At 40.4% G+C, this 15,837-nt stretch overlaps 1 protein-coding gene across 2 annotated transcripts in view; it reads left to right on the top strand.

Annotated features, from left to right (window-relative positions):
- Positions 1-3: 3 nt before the first annotated feature.
- SNX1 (sorting nexin 1) overlaps positions 4-15,837 on the top strand; it is a 38,916-nt gene continuing 23,082 nt past the window's right edge. The window contains exons 1-2 of one of the 2 annotated variants that reach the window (XM_039218731.1): positions 4-70; positions 14,272-14,380. In XM_039218731.1, coding sequence (XP_039074662.1) covers positions 56-70; positions 14,272-14,380 — 124 coding nt within the window. In that variant the 5' untranslated portion in view covers positions 4-55. Of the gene's footprint in view, positions 71-1,321; positions 1,793-14,271; positions 14,381-15,837 lie in introns of those variants that run through there. The other variant, XM_039218723.1, reaches the window with a different exon arrangement.

The following is a 15,837-nucleotide window of genomic DNA, read 5'->3' as shown; positions in this document are numbered from 1 at the left end:
AACAGTCTGTTAACTGCCACTGTTTGCCTCACTCAGCGCCTTCGATAAGCTAAAGATGAATCCTGAAGAGGTAGGGGAAAGGAGATATTGATTTCTACTGCTGGAGGAGGGTGTGCAAGGAGACTCTACTGTTATTTTTCTGAGGGAGCTGCTTCCAGCCAGTTTTCTTACTTCCTAGTCACGCCGGAAGTGAGTTTCCGTTGCCGTGAGACAATAATTTGGGAGCCCATTGAAGTTGTTGAGACGTCGCGGGGGCGGAGAGGGCTTTTTGATTTTCTCGTCTCAGAGGGACTCAAGCCCGCACAACTCCCCACTAAGAGCTATTTCTGTCATTCGCCTTCGAAGATAACTTAGAAGGAAAGCGCTTTCTCTGTGCCCAAGGTAACCCGTAGTGACATACTGGAAATCGTTATCCTAAAAAGAATGGTTTAAGTCCTCTGGTGGTCGTGGCTGTGATGAATGCCAGTATCAAGGTTGATGATATTACTTTTATCCGTCCATCCTTCCAATCAAGTCTCAAACATTTGTTGGGCGCTTACTTTGCCAAATTTGGTCTACAGACGCCTAGAATACAGAGATTAGGAGGCGGCCCCTGCATTCAAACAGTTCATACATAGACCTGGGAGGAGCTAATCCCTCAAGTTGAGGAATTTGCAATTAGAAACAAACCTTTTGTCAAACTTGATGGCAAATTTCATCTCTATTGAGAAGAAAAGATTACTTTGCAGAATTGCCCTATGCTAACATATTCCATTTATCTTTAAACTTTTGTTTATTGTCTGGCTGATTTAGACTTTAGTCTCACCAGACAAGTGAATAGTTTAGGCCCCAGGAAAATTTTGTTCAGAGTTTAAGAATGTCTCTGCCATCTATTCCACTTCACTCCACAGCAATTAAGAGGATAACCCTAACTGCCTTGTAACCAAATTTAGGGCACTAAGGCCTCACCTCCTGTAAGGCCTCCCAGCATCTCCAAGCATAACTGATATCCTCTTTCACTATGCTCCCAGAACATAGATAGCACTGAACACTTTGAATTGTTCTTTTGCATGCCTGTCTCAGGTGTTTAGTGAGGCCGTTTATTTCTGTATCTCAAATGCATAGTAAAGTGCCAGGCACACAGTAGATATTCAACATGTATTTCTTGAATGAATTAACTAAACGTCCAAAGAATAAATGGCGAAACTTTACTGCAGCCTGTTGAAAGACATCAATGAAAAATATTTATTGAATCTCAGTGAGAGCACTGTGGTTGGCATAGGTTCGCGGCATGCAGAGTTTTCAAATTCTTTTATTCGAGCGACATCTTAAGAAGCCTGTTAGATAAAGCCATCCAGAACACAAAGAGCCCTAGGAATCAGAGCAGCCCCTACCTAGCTCCTCCTTTTCTGGCCCACTCTCCCCGCCCCAGTTAGGATTTCAGCGTTGCGACGCAGGGCTCGGATTTGATGGTCACAAGCGGTGAGCCGGCCTACCCCGCCCCCAACGGCTAGGCTCCGCCCTGAGCCCCAGCCCTGTGCGTCCCGCGGGGTTGGTCGCGACGATCCCACTCCTCGTTCCTCTGGAACGTTTTGCTCGCGGCGCTCTCTCTCTATAAAGTTGTTGTTGCGGCTTCCGCCACGGGTGGAGTAAGATGGCGTCGGGTGGTGGTGGTTGTAGCGCTTCGGAGAGACTCCCTCCACCTTTCCCTGGCTTGGAGCCAGAGTCCGAGGGGGCGGCCGGGGGGTCAGAACCCGAGGCTGGGGACAGCGACACCGAGGGGGAGGACATTTTCACCGGCGCCGCGGCAGCCGTGAGTTCGCACCCTTCGGGGTGACCGGCGGGCGGGCTCCCCAAAAGGGAAGAGAGGCTAAGCGAGGGTCGAAGAGGCTGGGCTGAGTGGGCCCGGCGAGACCTTGCGTTGGTGACGATGGTGTTGGCCTGGGGGCCGTTAACGAGTGCTAAGACGTAGGGGTCTGACTTAACAGGCCCATGGGGCCGACAGTGAAGAACGAGGGGTGTGGTGGCTTCGCCGACGTCCCTGACAGCGAAGAGCTGCCCAGGCCGGCATTTGGCCCTGCCTTGTGGTGACCCCAGGGACCCACGGGGCTGTTTTGTGGTGGTTTCCTGTCGGCTTGATTTTTAATAGGTCAGGATAAGGGGATGGAGTGCAGATCTTCTTTACCCTAACCTTGCTGCTCCTAGGATGAATAGTGTTATCTGGAGTGGTTCAGAATGGCGACCCGCCCACAAATCCTTTCATTAGCTCAAAACATACCGTTAATTACCAAAGGCCCATTCTGGATTTAGTTTATAGGAGTTAGGTGGACTCCTGATCTCTAAGGAAAATCTTACCAGAACTACATAAACCACAAGCTTTGTTCTTTTTAAAGGGATGTACTAAAGTGTCTAAGTACCTTTGTGGGATCAGATCTGTAAATGTGAGGAGGAAATGGTATTTACCTTAGTAATATAATAAGAGGTGTTGGGAAAAACTGATCTTTATATGTGGAATGTGGAAATCAGTAATGTGTTCTGGAACCAGTGGAGATGTTTTGGACTGTTTTATAAGAATACTGTCTCATACCACTTGGTACATTTCGTTCTAGTTGAAAACTTCAGTACTAGGTCTGTGAATTCATCTATTTTATCTTGGATAATACTTCTCTTCATAGTAGCTATTCAGTATATGAGTGACTAAATCAGCTTTAAGTTCTTTATGCAGCATGTGTCTGAAAAAGTTTGAAGCTTGTTTCATATATGTCAGAAAGGGGCTAAGTTTCTAGGGAATATCTTTGGTGACATCTTTAGAATTTTCCTTTTACTGTATTCAGGAATTGAATTCATAATTCCATAATTGTTGATGCTAATATAACCATTTAAACTGTCTAATGAAGTCTCTGTTTTCTAAGAGATAGTTCTTTCTACTATTTTAGTCTTTCTGTATCTCATTTAAAACAAACTTTTGGTCTTTTCCTTTAATCACTCTTCCATAAGCTATGGAGAACAACTACTGTTAATAACTGCTGGGGTGGTAGACATTCCAACCAGAATATCTGAAAATAGAAACTCTGACAGTAAAAGTGACTGGTCCCATAGGCAAATGATGATTTATTTTTCAGAAAGGACCCTGGAAGGGTGATGAGTTATTTTCTAGAGTTTTCTAAAAAGTTGAAGAGGCTAGGATGTGATTGATCTCAGTTTATAGAGGCATCAATAGTTCTCTCTTGTAAGACTGTGATAGTACTTTGCCTAATTTCCAGCTAAAGAGAGGAGGAGGGAGTCAGAATTAATTTGTTCTACCACAGAGAGCATAATTATTTTTAGTTAGATTTTGATCCTGGAAAATTGAGTTGCTGAGGTAACTAAAATGCTACTTGTAAGCCATTTCTTGAGCTGCCTGTTCTGGTGTTAATCTTCAGGAAACCAAGACTCCTCACTATTTAAACTGACTTTTTTGTTAAATAACCATTAAATACAAATTATATTCCAATAAATGTTTTCGTTGTGAGCTAGTGTAAGAAGATAGGGAATTGCCTGTGTCTTAAGGAATAACACTGAAGAATTGAATAAGAACAAGGGCTTTGAAGGCTGATTAAATCCATCCAGGGGCACCTGAGCGGCTTAAGTAGTTAAGTGTCCAACTTCAGCTCAGGTCACGATATCACCATTAGGGAATTCTAGCCCCTCATCAGGCTCTCTGCTGTCAGTGCAGAAGAGAGGATCCGCTTCAGATCCTCTGTCTCCCTTTCTCTCTGCCCCTCCCCTGCTCAAGTTCTCTTTCTCTCTGTCACTCTCTCAAAAATAAAATAAACATTTAAAAAATCCATCCAGATTGTTACTTGGTCAGAGTACTTAATTACTTTGTATGGTTTCCTCACCCATAAAGTGTGAGTAATAGTAGTATTTATGGCACCGTTAATGTGAGGATTAAATTAGAATACTTGTGAAACGCTTGTGAAACAGTTGAATATTGCAAACTGTTATTACTCTAAGATTCAAAAAACCCACAGAATCTAATAATGGATTAGAAAAGTTACGTGTATAGTTTATCAAAATCAAACCACTAATAAGATTGGTTTGGTTAGGTAAACGTCATCAAAGAAGGCACTTAATGACTTCAGTAGCACCTTATTAAGTTTACCTTCATAGTGTGTTTTGTTGGGTGTTGGAGGCAAAGGAGGGATATTAAAAATTGGGAAGGTGAGGCATATAAAATTTAAAATAATTTATGATATGCATGTAATTTCCTGGACAGTGATGTAACAGCTGCTGTTGTTAATCATCCCATCTGCTCTTTTTTTTAGAGCCCAAGAGGTTTTGTTAATATGGTAATAAACGTATGAATTATAATCAAAAGAGCAGCCCATGACATGCATTTCAGAATCTACAAACCAATTACTAATGGAATAGACTGGAATTAAAAGGATTATTAAAACAAATCTGAAATCACTGTCTAAGATTGAAAACCACCTGGGAAGTATCTTAAAATGATTCTCAAGGATACCTAAGACCTGAGGCTCCTGGGTGGCTCAAGTCAGTTAAGTGTCTGACTCCTGGTTTCAGCTCAGTTGTGATGGTTTGTGAGTTTGAGTCCCATGTCAGGCTCTGCTCTGACAGCTGCTTGGGATTCTTCCTTTCCCTCTTTCTCTGCCCCTCTCACCCTCTCTCTGCCCCTCCCCTCTCAAAAATAAATAAAAGTTAAAAAGTTTTTTAATAAAATAAATTTAAAAAGAATACCTAAGATCTTATCGTCTTTCTGCTTCTTACTTTTTGGGCCTATAAATAAAAAGATCTAAAATTCTAAATACATTATCTGAAATTTTTTAAAAAAATTTTTAATGTTTGTTTATTTTTGAGAGACAGAGCATGAGCAGGGAAGAAGCAGAGAGGGAGACACAGAATCTGAAGCAGGCTCCAGGCTCTGGGCTGTCAGCACAGAGCCTGATGCAGGGCTCGAACCCACAAACTGTGAGGTCATGGACCTGAGCCAAAGTTGGAGGCTCAACCTGACTGAGCCACCCAGGTGCCCTTATTATCTGAATGTTTGATTGGACTGAGTCTAGATATGTATCTTTTTAGTTAAAAACTTTCTGGGATAAGATTAATTTTTCCCCTTACTCAAATGAGAGAGCAAGTTTTTTGGCCCTCCTAAATTTGAATATTATGTTAAAAGATTAAATGGCGTATGTATTTTTATGCCTCATTTGACCTCAGTGGTCTTACTTGTATACTTCTAAAACTGAATGATAGAATTGAAGCAAGTGTTTTATTTACCCTCCCAGGAGTTCTTATATGCCCATCTCTTTTTAGCAGTGTGCCAGGACTGCAATTAGATCTGCCCTGTAAATGAAGAGAGCTGTGGAGGCTTTTCTCATGCTAAGAGGAAGAAGGAAAACAGATAAATGATAACCTCACTTCAGATTGTGGCCAAATCTGGTAACTACTTCTTCCAGAGGTCCATCAGACAAAGTAGAATTAGTATTTTCCCAATACTCTTATTCTTGCATTGAAACCCTAGAAATTACAGAAATAGGAAGAATAAAATAGAATAAAGAAGAAATAGGAAGAGGCTTGAAAAGTCATATATTGAATAATTAGTCTTTGATTAATCAAGACTTATTTACGCATTCTCTTTGGTATATAAGACTAAAGAACAGGGGCACCTGGGTGGCTCAGTCGGTTAAGCAGCTGACTACGGCTCAGGTCATGATCTCTTGGTTTGTGGGTTCAAGCCCCACATTGGGCTCTGGGCTGACAGCTCAGAGCATGGAGCTTGCTTCAGATTCTGTGTTTCCCTCTCTCTCTGCCCTCCCCTGCTCATGTTCTGTCTCTCAAAAATAAATATTTTTTAAAAATTTAGAAAAAAGACTAAAGAACATTATGACTCTTATCTGTGTTCAAAGTCATAGATAGCAAGTGGTTTCTGATTGACCATGTTGTATAGACTACAGTGAATTATATAACTTGTGTATTAATATTTAGGTAGGAAAGGACATGTTATTTTTAGAACCCAGCCCTGCATCTGTGATCAATATAACATGTATCCTGAGGGAGAATAAATCAGGGTTTTTTTTATTGTGTGTAAAACATACAACAAAATTTACCCTCATAACCTTTTTAATTGTACTGTTAAATAGTGTTAACTATACTCACATTTATATGCAGTGGATCTCCAGACGTTTTTCATTTTGTAATTCTGAAACTCAATACCCATTAAATGGAAACTCTCCTTTTTCCCCTCCCCCAAACCCCTGGCAACCACCATTCTATATTCTTTTCCTATGAATTTGACTACTTTGGATAATCTCATATAAGTAGAATTGATGCAGTATTTGTTCTTTTATATCTGGGTTATTTCACTTAGCATAATGTCCTCAAGGTTCATCTATGTTATAGCATACATCAGAATTTCCTTTAAAAAATTTTTTTTTAATGTTTTATTTATTTATTTCTGAGAGAGAGAGACAAAGAGTGTGAGCAGGGGAGGGTCAGAGAGAGAGAGAGACAGAATCTGAAGCAGGCTGCAGGCTCTGAGCTGTCAGCACAGAACCCGACGCGGAGCTCAACCCCATGAACCATAAGATCATGACCTGAGCCGAAATCAAATGCTTAACTGACTGAGCCACCCAGGCGCTCCAGAGAAATTCCTTTTTAAAGCTGAATAATATTCTATTGTATATATGTTTATACCACATTTTGTTCATCCATTCATTCCTCAGTGGTCATTTGGGTCGCTTCCACCTCTTGGCTCTTGTGAATAGTGCTGCCAGAACATGCATATGTAAATATCTTTTCAAGACCCTGCTTTCAATTCTTTTATATATACCTAGAAGTGGGATTGCTGGATCATATCATACTTATATCTTTAATTTTTTTTTAAACTTTAGAGAGCAAGTGGGTAAGAAGGGCAGAGGGAGAGAAAGAATCCCAAGCAGGCTCCTGTTCAGCATGGAGCCTGACGTGGGACTCTGAACTGACCGAGCCACCCAGGCACCCCTATTTTTAATTTTTTGAGGAACCTCCCTACTATTTTCCATAACATCACTGTTTTACAATCCCCAAACCATTTTATTTCCTTTTGTGTGCTTATAGGATAACTTCTTTAGATCTGGACAGAATTTGGTAGTTTTATTAAAAGCCCTAAAGAGATTGGTCTTTTATCTGGCTAATATTTTAATTCTCTTCTGCAAAATGCATGATGGCTGTTCCCAAGGATCTAACATGTCCTCAGTAAATTTCTTGATAATACTATTTGTCTATTCTTAATCAGACTTAATGAAAGTTAATCTATGTAACATTATTTTTAAACAATGGTTTATTGCCTAGTTTCTTTAGCTAATGGTGTAGTTATAACAGAGTCATAATTAAGTGTTCCTCTAATGTGTAGTATTTTCTATAGGCATATTGTCTCGAACACTTGTTTTTGGAGATAACATCATGTTAGGTTATCATATTTGGTATTAAAAGATCAGTAATTGAAACATTTTTCACACAGGTCTATTACATATGTTCTTGAAAAAGTCAGCAACTGGTGTTAAATCCAAAGATTCATTTTAATGCTCAGCTCAAATTGTAAGCAAGTTTACTTCTAGAAGTTTAGATTTTCTTGTAGTACACAGAGTCATTAATTTCTTGATCGTAGAATTGTGCTAGCAGTTAAGCTAGCTTCCAAGGTTATGCAGGAAAAGCTAACAAAAGTATTTACAAAGCACTTTTGGAGATAGAGAACTTTTTTTTTTTAATGTTTTTTTAATTTATTTCTAGGAGAGAGACAGCGTGAGCAGGGGAAGGTCAGAGAGAGAGGGAGTCACAGACCGAAACAGGCTCCAGGCTCTGAGCTGGCAGTCAGCACAGAGCCCGACGTGGGGCTCGAACCCACGAACCGCGAGATCATGACCTAAGCGAAAGTCGGACGCTCAACCTACTAAGCCACCCAGGCGCCCCTGGAGATAGAGAACTTTTAAAGATGATTAATAACTTAAAATTTATTTAAAATTCGAGTTTGGGGCTTATGAGAGAGGCAATAAAGGTGGCAGTCAGACTTCTGGTTTCTTTAGAGAGTTGCTGCTCCTTTGCTTATTCAGGTGTTAGGGTAGTTCTGATGATCTCGCCGTTTGTGAATTTTTTGGTTGGGGGGGGAAAGAGGAAAAAGAACACTCCAGTTTCCCTGTCTTGGTCCTCATAGCTCTCCACACTCTTGAGTAACTGTTAGCATAAATAAATCATGAGTAGTTGACAGTTACTAGAGCAAGTAGCCATAAGAATCTCATCTCCAGGAAAAGCCTGTTGCTCAACTTTTTCTGGCGTATTCTCTTGCTTAGTCAGATGGACAGCTGGAACTTCATTCTGCTTTCAGAGCAGATTTGAACTGGGTTTGCTTTTTCAAAATAGAAGTTAATGCACTCATTAGAACTCTGACCCTACTGCCGTTTTCTGAGCCTGAGTTATATTAGTTTGAAAACCAATAAGTTTAGTAGGGAAATTACACCAGAAAATTCAGTAGATTTTCTGTAGCTAAATTTTGGTAGATGATGGTATGCCCTTTCACTTTGAGGTCTCTCATTTTCCCCACCCTTCCAACTTCCCCTTTTCTATTTTCATAGTCTTAGAGAGACTAGTTCAGAGGTTCTTTACCTTTTCTGTGTCATAGACCCATTAGCAGTCCAGTGAAGTCTGTGGATCCATTCTCAGAATTTTAAGTGTATAAAATACATAAGATTACAAAGGAAACCAGTTACACAGAAATGCAGTTAGCAAAAGCTTAAAACAATTTTATATTAGTAATGTGATTTTTAATGCTTTACAGAGTAAGATCTAAGGATAGGTGTAAAAACTACCATAATTTTTTTGATGTTTATTTTTGAGAGAGAGCAGAGAAGGGGCAGAGAGAAGGAAAGGGTGGACAGAGGATCCCAAGAAGGCTCTGTGCTGACAGCAGAGAACCCAGCGCGGGGCTCAAATTCTTCAACCGTGAAATCATGACCTGAGCCGAAGGTGGATGCTCAACCAACTGAGCTGCCCAGGCACCCCCACCATAATTACTTTGTAAATAGAGATGAGCATAAATGATTCTTTGAGAACTATAACAACCGTAATGTCAAATAAAATTATCTGATTTCTATTAGTTACAGTCTCAAGTATTGTTATTACTATAATGTTGGCTGTCTTTGTAATTGAAGAAAATGCTGAATTTCAATTAGAGGTTATTAGTGAAAATGAAATTGTAATTTTATCTCCACTGTAGTTCACAGATACCTTCTGAATTCCCTTGCTGTGAATGTATTAAGTTACAGACAGCAAAGAATGATTAAGGTTGGAGATGGAATTACGGCTTCTAATCAGCTGATCGTTAGGTAGAGAAATTAGCCTAGGTTGTCTGAATGAACCCAGTTTAATGGCAAGGATCCTTTAAAAATGAAAGTGTCAGAAAGTAACTATGGAAAAAGTATCTACAGAAGAGAAGTACAGAGAGATGCAACCATTGTTAGCTTTGAAGATGGGGAAGTAGGCCATCAGCAAAGAAATGTGGGTAGCTTTTAGAATCTAGAAAGATCAAGGCAACAGATTCACCCCTAGAACCTCCACAAAGGATCATAGCCATGGTAACACCTTGATTTTAGCCCAGTGAGACCTATATTCTACACAACTGTAAGATAGTAAATTTGCATTGTTTAAGCTGTTAAATTTGTGTTACACTAGTGATAGAAAATGAATACATTGTGCCACTTAACTTGTTTTTCTATGGAAGTAGAGGTGGCAAATGGATCAGTATTTCATGCCCAGGTCTTTGAGGGTGATTTTTATTCTTTTTTTTTTTTTTTTTTTAATGTTTTATTTATTTCTAGGAGAGAGAGAGGGAGAGACAGCGTGAGCAGGGGAGGGTCAGAGAGAGAGGGAGTCACAGACTGAAACAGGCTCCAGGCTCTGAGCTGGCAGTCAGCACAGAGCCCGACGCGGGGCTCGAACCCACGAACCGCGAGATCATGACCTAAGCGAAAGTCGGACGCTCAACCGACTAAGCCACCCAGGCGCCCCCCGAGGGTGATTTTTAAAGACTTTGTGATTGCCCTGTTATGTGGGTATAACTTCTGGGCATGGCTTTTTTCTAATTATCCTTGCCTTGTTACATTAGTATGATCACACGATTCTGTAGCTCTGTCTTGCGTTACTAAATTTTTTTTTCTGCCGGAAAATTAGTACTCTAGTTCCCCAGAATCACAGTTACCTTAGTTTTTAAAATAGATTCAACCATGGATCAAGAAGATGTGGTTTATCTATACAATGGAATACTACATGGTGAGAAAGAATGAAATCTGGCCATGGGTAGCAACATGGATGGAACTTGAGTATGTTATACTGAGTGAAATAAATCAATCAGAGAAGGACAGATACCATATGTTTGCATGTATAGGAGGATTAGGAGGAACTTAACGGAGGACCGTGGGGGAGAAGAAGGGGAAAAATAGTGGGAGAGAGGGAGGGAGGCAAACCATGAGAGTCCCTTGAATGCCGAGAACAAACTGAGAGCTGATGGGGGTGGGGGTGGGGGGAGGGGGGTGATGGGCATGGAGGAGGGCACTTGTGGGGATGAGCACTGGGTGTTATATGGAAACCAACTTGACAATAAACTATTTTTAAAAAATTAAAATAGATTCAACCTCTGAATGCCTTTGAGGGTTTTAAAAGTACTACTTTTGAGGTCCCTTGAATAGTGCAAGGCTTCTGCATGGAGCAAAGAGCAGTTGAGCAATATAAGAAAGAATCAACAACTGGTTACCCTAAAGGAAAGTTACCCAAAATCACAGTAGTAGTTTTCAGGACTGAATGGCTTTGTCACTGTGAAGGATAGCAAACCCGGGTGTGTCCTTCCCTGAGATAAGAATATTGTGTTGGTGGCCTGGCCTCATGGTTTGAGGATGGTAATTGGTGAGGAATACCTATTTGCTCTTAGCACAATTGCTGTCACTGCAGATCTTTCTAGTGCCTCTCTGAGGGTTGAAGTAGGCTGTCTGTGTGCCTTGTAATTATAAACAGAAGTACTTGAGCTTTTAAACAGGTTATCAGTGGAACGACCTGCTAAAATTAATAGCCAAAAGGATGCAGCAAGCATTGGATATGCTAGCCTAGGCTTCTGTCACCAAAGAAAGAATGCCTCCTTTATTTCAGCAAAGGAGAAGGTGGGGGGACAGGGAAGTAGGCAAGGGCTGTTGTCTTACTTTACTAACTATATCACAGCCATACTGTTTTCCTCACAGAAAATAGTTTTATCTATTGCCTAGAAATTTAGCCCCCTTCAAACAGATGGAGGGACGCCTAGGTGGCTCAGTCGGTTAAGCGTCCAACTTTGACTCAGATCGTGAACTTGTGCTTCAAACTCCATGTTAGAGTCTGTGCTGACCTCTCAGATCCTGGAGCCTGCTTTGGATTGTGTCTCCCTCTCTCTTTTCCTCCCCAACTCTCACTCTGTCTCTCTCTCTCTCTCTCAAAAATAAATAAAAAATTTTTTTAAAAAGTTAGTTTTGTGATTTACTGACAAGAAGCTTTTAAAATATAAATTATAAAGCAAAGCTTATTTTTAGTATTCAGTTTGCAATTCAGCGTAATCAAGTGCCTCCCCCCATCCCAAATGAGTCCTTCCTGAAATTTTAACTGTTGATTCAGAATTAGGTTTTTTATTTTTTAAAGTTTATTCATTTATTTACTGAGAGAGAGTAAGAGAAAGAGAGAGAGAATCCCAAGTAGGCTCTGCACTATTAGCTGCATGGCTTAAACCCACAAACTGTGAAATCATAATCTGAGCTGAAATCAAGAGTCTGACCCTTAACTGACTGAGCCACCCAGACCCCCCCCCCCATTAGCTTTTTAATATAAACTATACCTTCATAATACTGATTGAAGATTAGACTTTTGGGGTGCCTGGATGCCTCGGTTGAGCGTACAACTTCAGCTCAGGTCATGAGGTCTCTCAGTTCTCAGGTTTCGTGCTCTGCGTTGAGCACTCTGCTAATAGCTCAGAGCCTGGATACTGCTTCAGATTCTCTATCTCCCTCTCTCTCCACCTCCCCTGCCCACACCTACTCTCTCGCAGAAAAAAACATTATATCCCAATGAAATAATCAGATGTGGACGTACATATAGGGATGAGTGTCATAGCTTTATTTGTGATGATAAAAACCTGTAAACTCTAAGTGTCCCTTTTTAGGGAGATGACTATGTTGTGGATACCCCTACAATAGAGAGTGAAATCACTAAAAGTGCAAATTTTCTTCAACTTTTGATGACATGAAAAAATACTCAGATAGTGGGGGGGGGCGGGGAGAGAATACAAAGGTTTACACACATAGAAGATTAATTTTGTAAAAGAATTGCAGAGGAAAGAAATGGGTAGCAAATACAGTAATCACTCTATCTTCAGCTTTCTTTGAACTCATCTGGGAGTAGTTTGATTTGGAGGATGGAATCCCAGAATATATCTGAGGAGTTTTCTGTTCTCACAGGTAGTTGTTACCTAGCATACCTGGTATACTTAGAGCACATGTCTTTGTGCTAGTCAAGTGACTTATTGTTTATGCTTAAAATGGAGTCTGGCGGGGGAAGAGAGACAGGTAGCCATGCTCCACTTATCTTTGGCGTGTCCTATTCATCTGGATCTGTCTTGTCTGATTATTATAAGGAAAGGCAGGCTGCTGTTCTAGCATTACTCCACAAACTGTTCTTACTCTTTGGTAAGTCTCTGGTAGTCTGTGTTAAAAATGGTAAATTATAACCTGTGCCTTTCCTGTTGCTTTAGTCTCCCTGATGAACTAGTAAATTACATTTGGATGTGTGTATATGTATGTATGTGTGTGTGTATATATATATCTCCTTAATGTGCCTTAAGCTCTAATCTCTCCTAGATCTCTGTTTGAAAGTGACTGGTATCCATGATATCCCTGAATCCATGGGGTTTGAATTAAAAGAAATCAGATGGCTTTTTGTGAGATCCCTATACTGTACAAGAGCACAGGAGTATGTATAGAAAGGAAATGTGTGTATGTAGGAAAGTAGCTGGCCTATGAGACAAAAGGGAACTGTAGATTTGGTTTTGCCCTATTATTTGTTGTCTTTGTCTCAGCAGTAATTTTTTTGTTGTTTTAACCACCTAGAAAACAGGATCACTGTCTCTGAGTTGGTATAACATTTAAGCATATGCAACTGAGTATTCATTAAACTTTTATTAATATAGAAAAGTTTCACTGGGAGCACTGTTTGTTAAAATAAATCTACATATTGGTAGCAGTTTCTTTGCCTGCGGGTGGCCCCAATATTGAGATTGAGCTGTTTGTGTGGCAAATTCAGAGTACCCATTAGATCTGTCATTTTACTTTGTTCTGTTGGATCAGAAAAGGCCTGTTTCTGAGGAACAAACTCCCTCAGATTTGTTAAGGAAATGTTTCATAAAAGATTCCTTAAGTCAGGTCTTTTAACTGATTTGGCCTTGGGGTCTGACTTCAAAATGGTGTAATACCACACTGTGGCTTTTGAAGCCAGATTCCCAGCATTCTCTTCATGTTCTGCACAATCCAGCTTTGTTCCCTCTGGTACCGATCTGGGGCCACACCCAATCCTTGTTTGAGGGTAATCACTGAGCTTTTGATAAAGGCCATTAACTGACTGTATTTTTACCATGTGTCCAGGAGGCTAATCGTGACTGGTCTTTATTCTGCTAGCCTGGCATGGGCGTGGTTGAAAATTGTGTAATTTAGGGATAGATAAGTTGTATTTATGAACAGGATTAGATATAAAGTGTCATACCCTCCTTTGCCTGACAGGGAGTCAGTAATATCTACATAACTGGGTTTTTGTGAACAGTTCAGCCATGGCCATACTGTAAGCCAGGATCAGAGCTTTAATTCTGCACTCCATGTGGTGTACTGGTCACTAGAATGTGCTCAATCAGCATTTGAAAGAATAAAGGTCGTCAAGGGAGAAGGAGAAATGCATTTGGATAGGTTCTTTTGAAAATTATCTTGTGTACACATACCCATGTCAGTATCATGTGCTTTGGGGTAGGGCATTTCAGCAAGGTTATGGTGTTAGAAATTAACCCTGAAATGTGTGAGTTTATGTTAGCTCTGATTACTTGGGCAGCACTTAGATCACTAATGATGATTTGCTGCATATTGAACTGAGTTGTGAGCCAGTCTTCCCCTAAAAACCTGTGGGTGTGATTGAGGGATGCATTAAAAGTCATTTTCTAGGTTTGTTTTTAATGGTACTGTTTTATTCACAGTATTGCTTTGTTTTCAGAGTAAGCCCCAGTCTCCAAAGAGAGTTGCTTCCCTTCCCATCAACAATGGCTCCAAAGAAAATGGGATCCATGAGGAACAAGACCAAGAACCACAGGATCTCTTTGCAGGCAAGTATGGTCTCATAACTTATACTAGAAGTCTTCTAAGTTACCGAGTTATAAACAAGCAAGATGTATACTGGAAACATAACTCCACATAAGGATATGATTATGGAGAATTCGAAATCATGTAGAATATAGTCCCTGCAATCAAGATTCTGACAGGTTTAAGGAGTAAGACATAAACATACAGATAGAGTTAGAAAAGCTACTAAACAATATAAATGAGGCAAGAAGAATGCTAGAAATACCAAGTCTCAAATCTTTGAGATCAGACTTTAGACTTTTATGACCAAGACTCAGTAAGAATTACATTTTGTGTCATAATCCAAAATATATACATGCTTATATAAAATTGAAACAAAGTTTTATTAAATGACTTGCCTTTATAATACAATCTGAAATTTTCTATTGTTTCTCCTTTTTTTTTTTTTTAAATGCTATTTGCAACCCATTGAATGGATTTCATAGTTCACCAATGAGCCACAGCCTGCGGTTTGAAAAACATTAGTATGGTGTGGGGTTTCTTTCTTCTTCTTCTTCTTCTTTTTTTTTTTTTTTAAGTTTTTTCTTTTTAAACGTTTATTCATTTTTGAGAGATGGAGAGAAACAGAGTGTGAGTTGGGGAGGGGCAGAGAGAGAAAGAGGGATACATAGAATCTGAAGCAGACTGCAGGCTCTGAGCTTCTGTCAGCAAAGAGCCGGATGAGGGGCTTGAGCTCAAGAACCGTGAGAACATGACCTGAGCTGAAGTCGGACACCTAACTGACTGAGCCACCCAGGCGCCCCTGGTGTGGGGTTTCTTAACCTTGGCACTGTTAACTCTTTGGGCCCAATAACTGTTTTTTGAGAGGGCCTCCCTGTTTTCAGCAAGGGGTAATTTTGTCCCCCAGAAGACACTTGGTAATAATGAGAGCTAGTTTTGGTTGTCACACTTGGGAATACTATTGGTGTCTGGTGGATCGAGGCTGTAAATGCTGCTAAAAACCTTGTAATACACGAGACAGCCCCTTACAAAAAATTGTCCAGCTCAAAATGTCAATAGTGCCCACACTGGGACACTCTGGTCTAGAGTGACCTTGGAAGACTTCCTGGAAGAAGCAGGATTTATGTAGGAGGAAAAGGAGAACTATTACAAATGGTTGGCCAGGTATGTTCAAGAGCCAGTCAATAAACTTGGACCAGAGCAGAGGGTTCTTAGAGAAGCCATGGAAGATAATGCTTGAAATGTAGTTTAGGAGGCTTTTAGACATCAATAATAATTACAGTTTGAATTTTCATCCTACTGTCAGTTAAGAGCCACTGGCCATTTTGAATAAAGAAAGTGATATCAGGGACACCTGGGTGGCTCAGTTAAGTGTTTGACTCCTGATTTTGGCTCTGGTCCTCATCTCCCAGGTCATGGGTTCAAGCCCCATGTTGGGCTCCCTGCTGACCGTGCAGAACCTGATTGGGATTTTCTCTCT

Source organism: Hyaena hyaena, unplaced genomic scaffold, assembly GCF_003009895.1.
Source record: "Hyaena hyaena isolate Hyena2069 unplaced genomic scaffold, ASM300989v1 scaffold_15, whole genome shotgun sequence".
Taxonomy (NCBI): Eukaryota; Metazoa; Chordata; class Mammalia; order Carnivora; family Hyaenidae; genus Hyaena; species Hyaena hyaena.
This window is presented reverse-complemented; position numbering and strand designations above follow the sequence as displayed.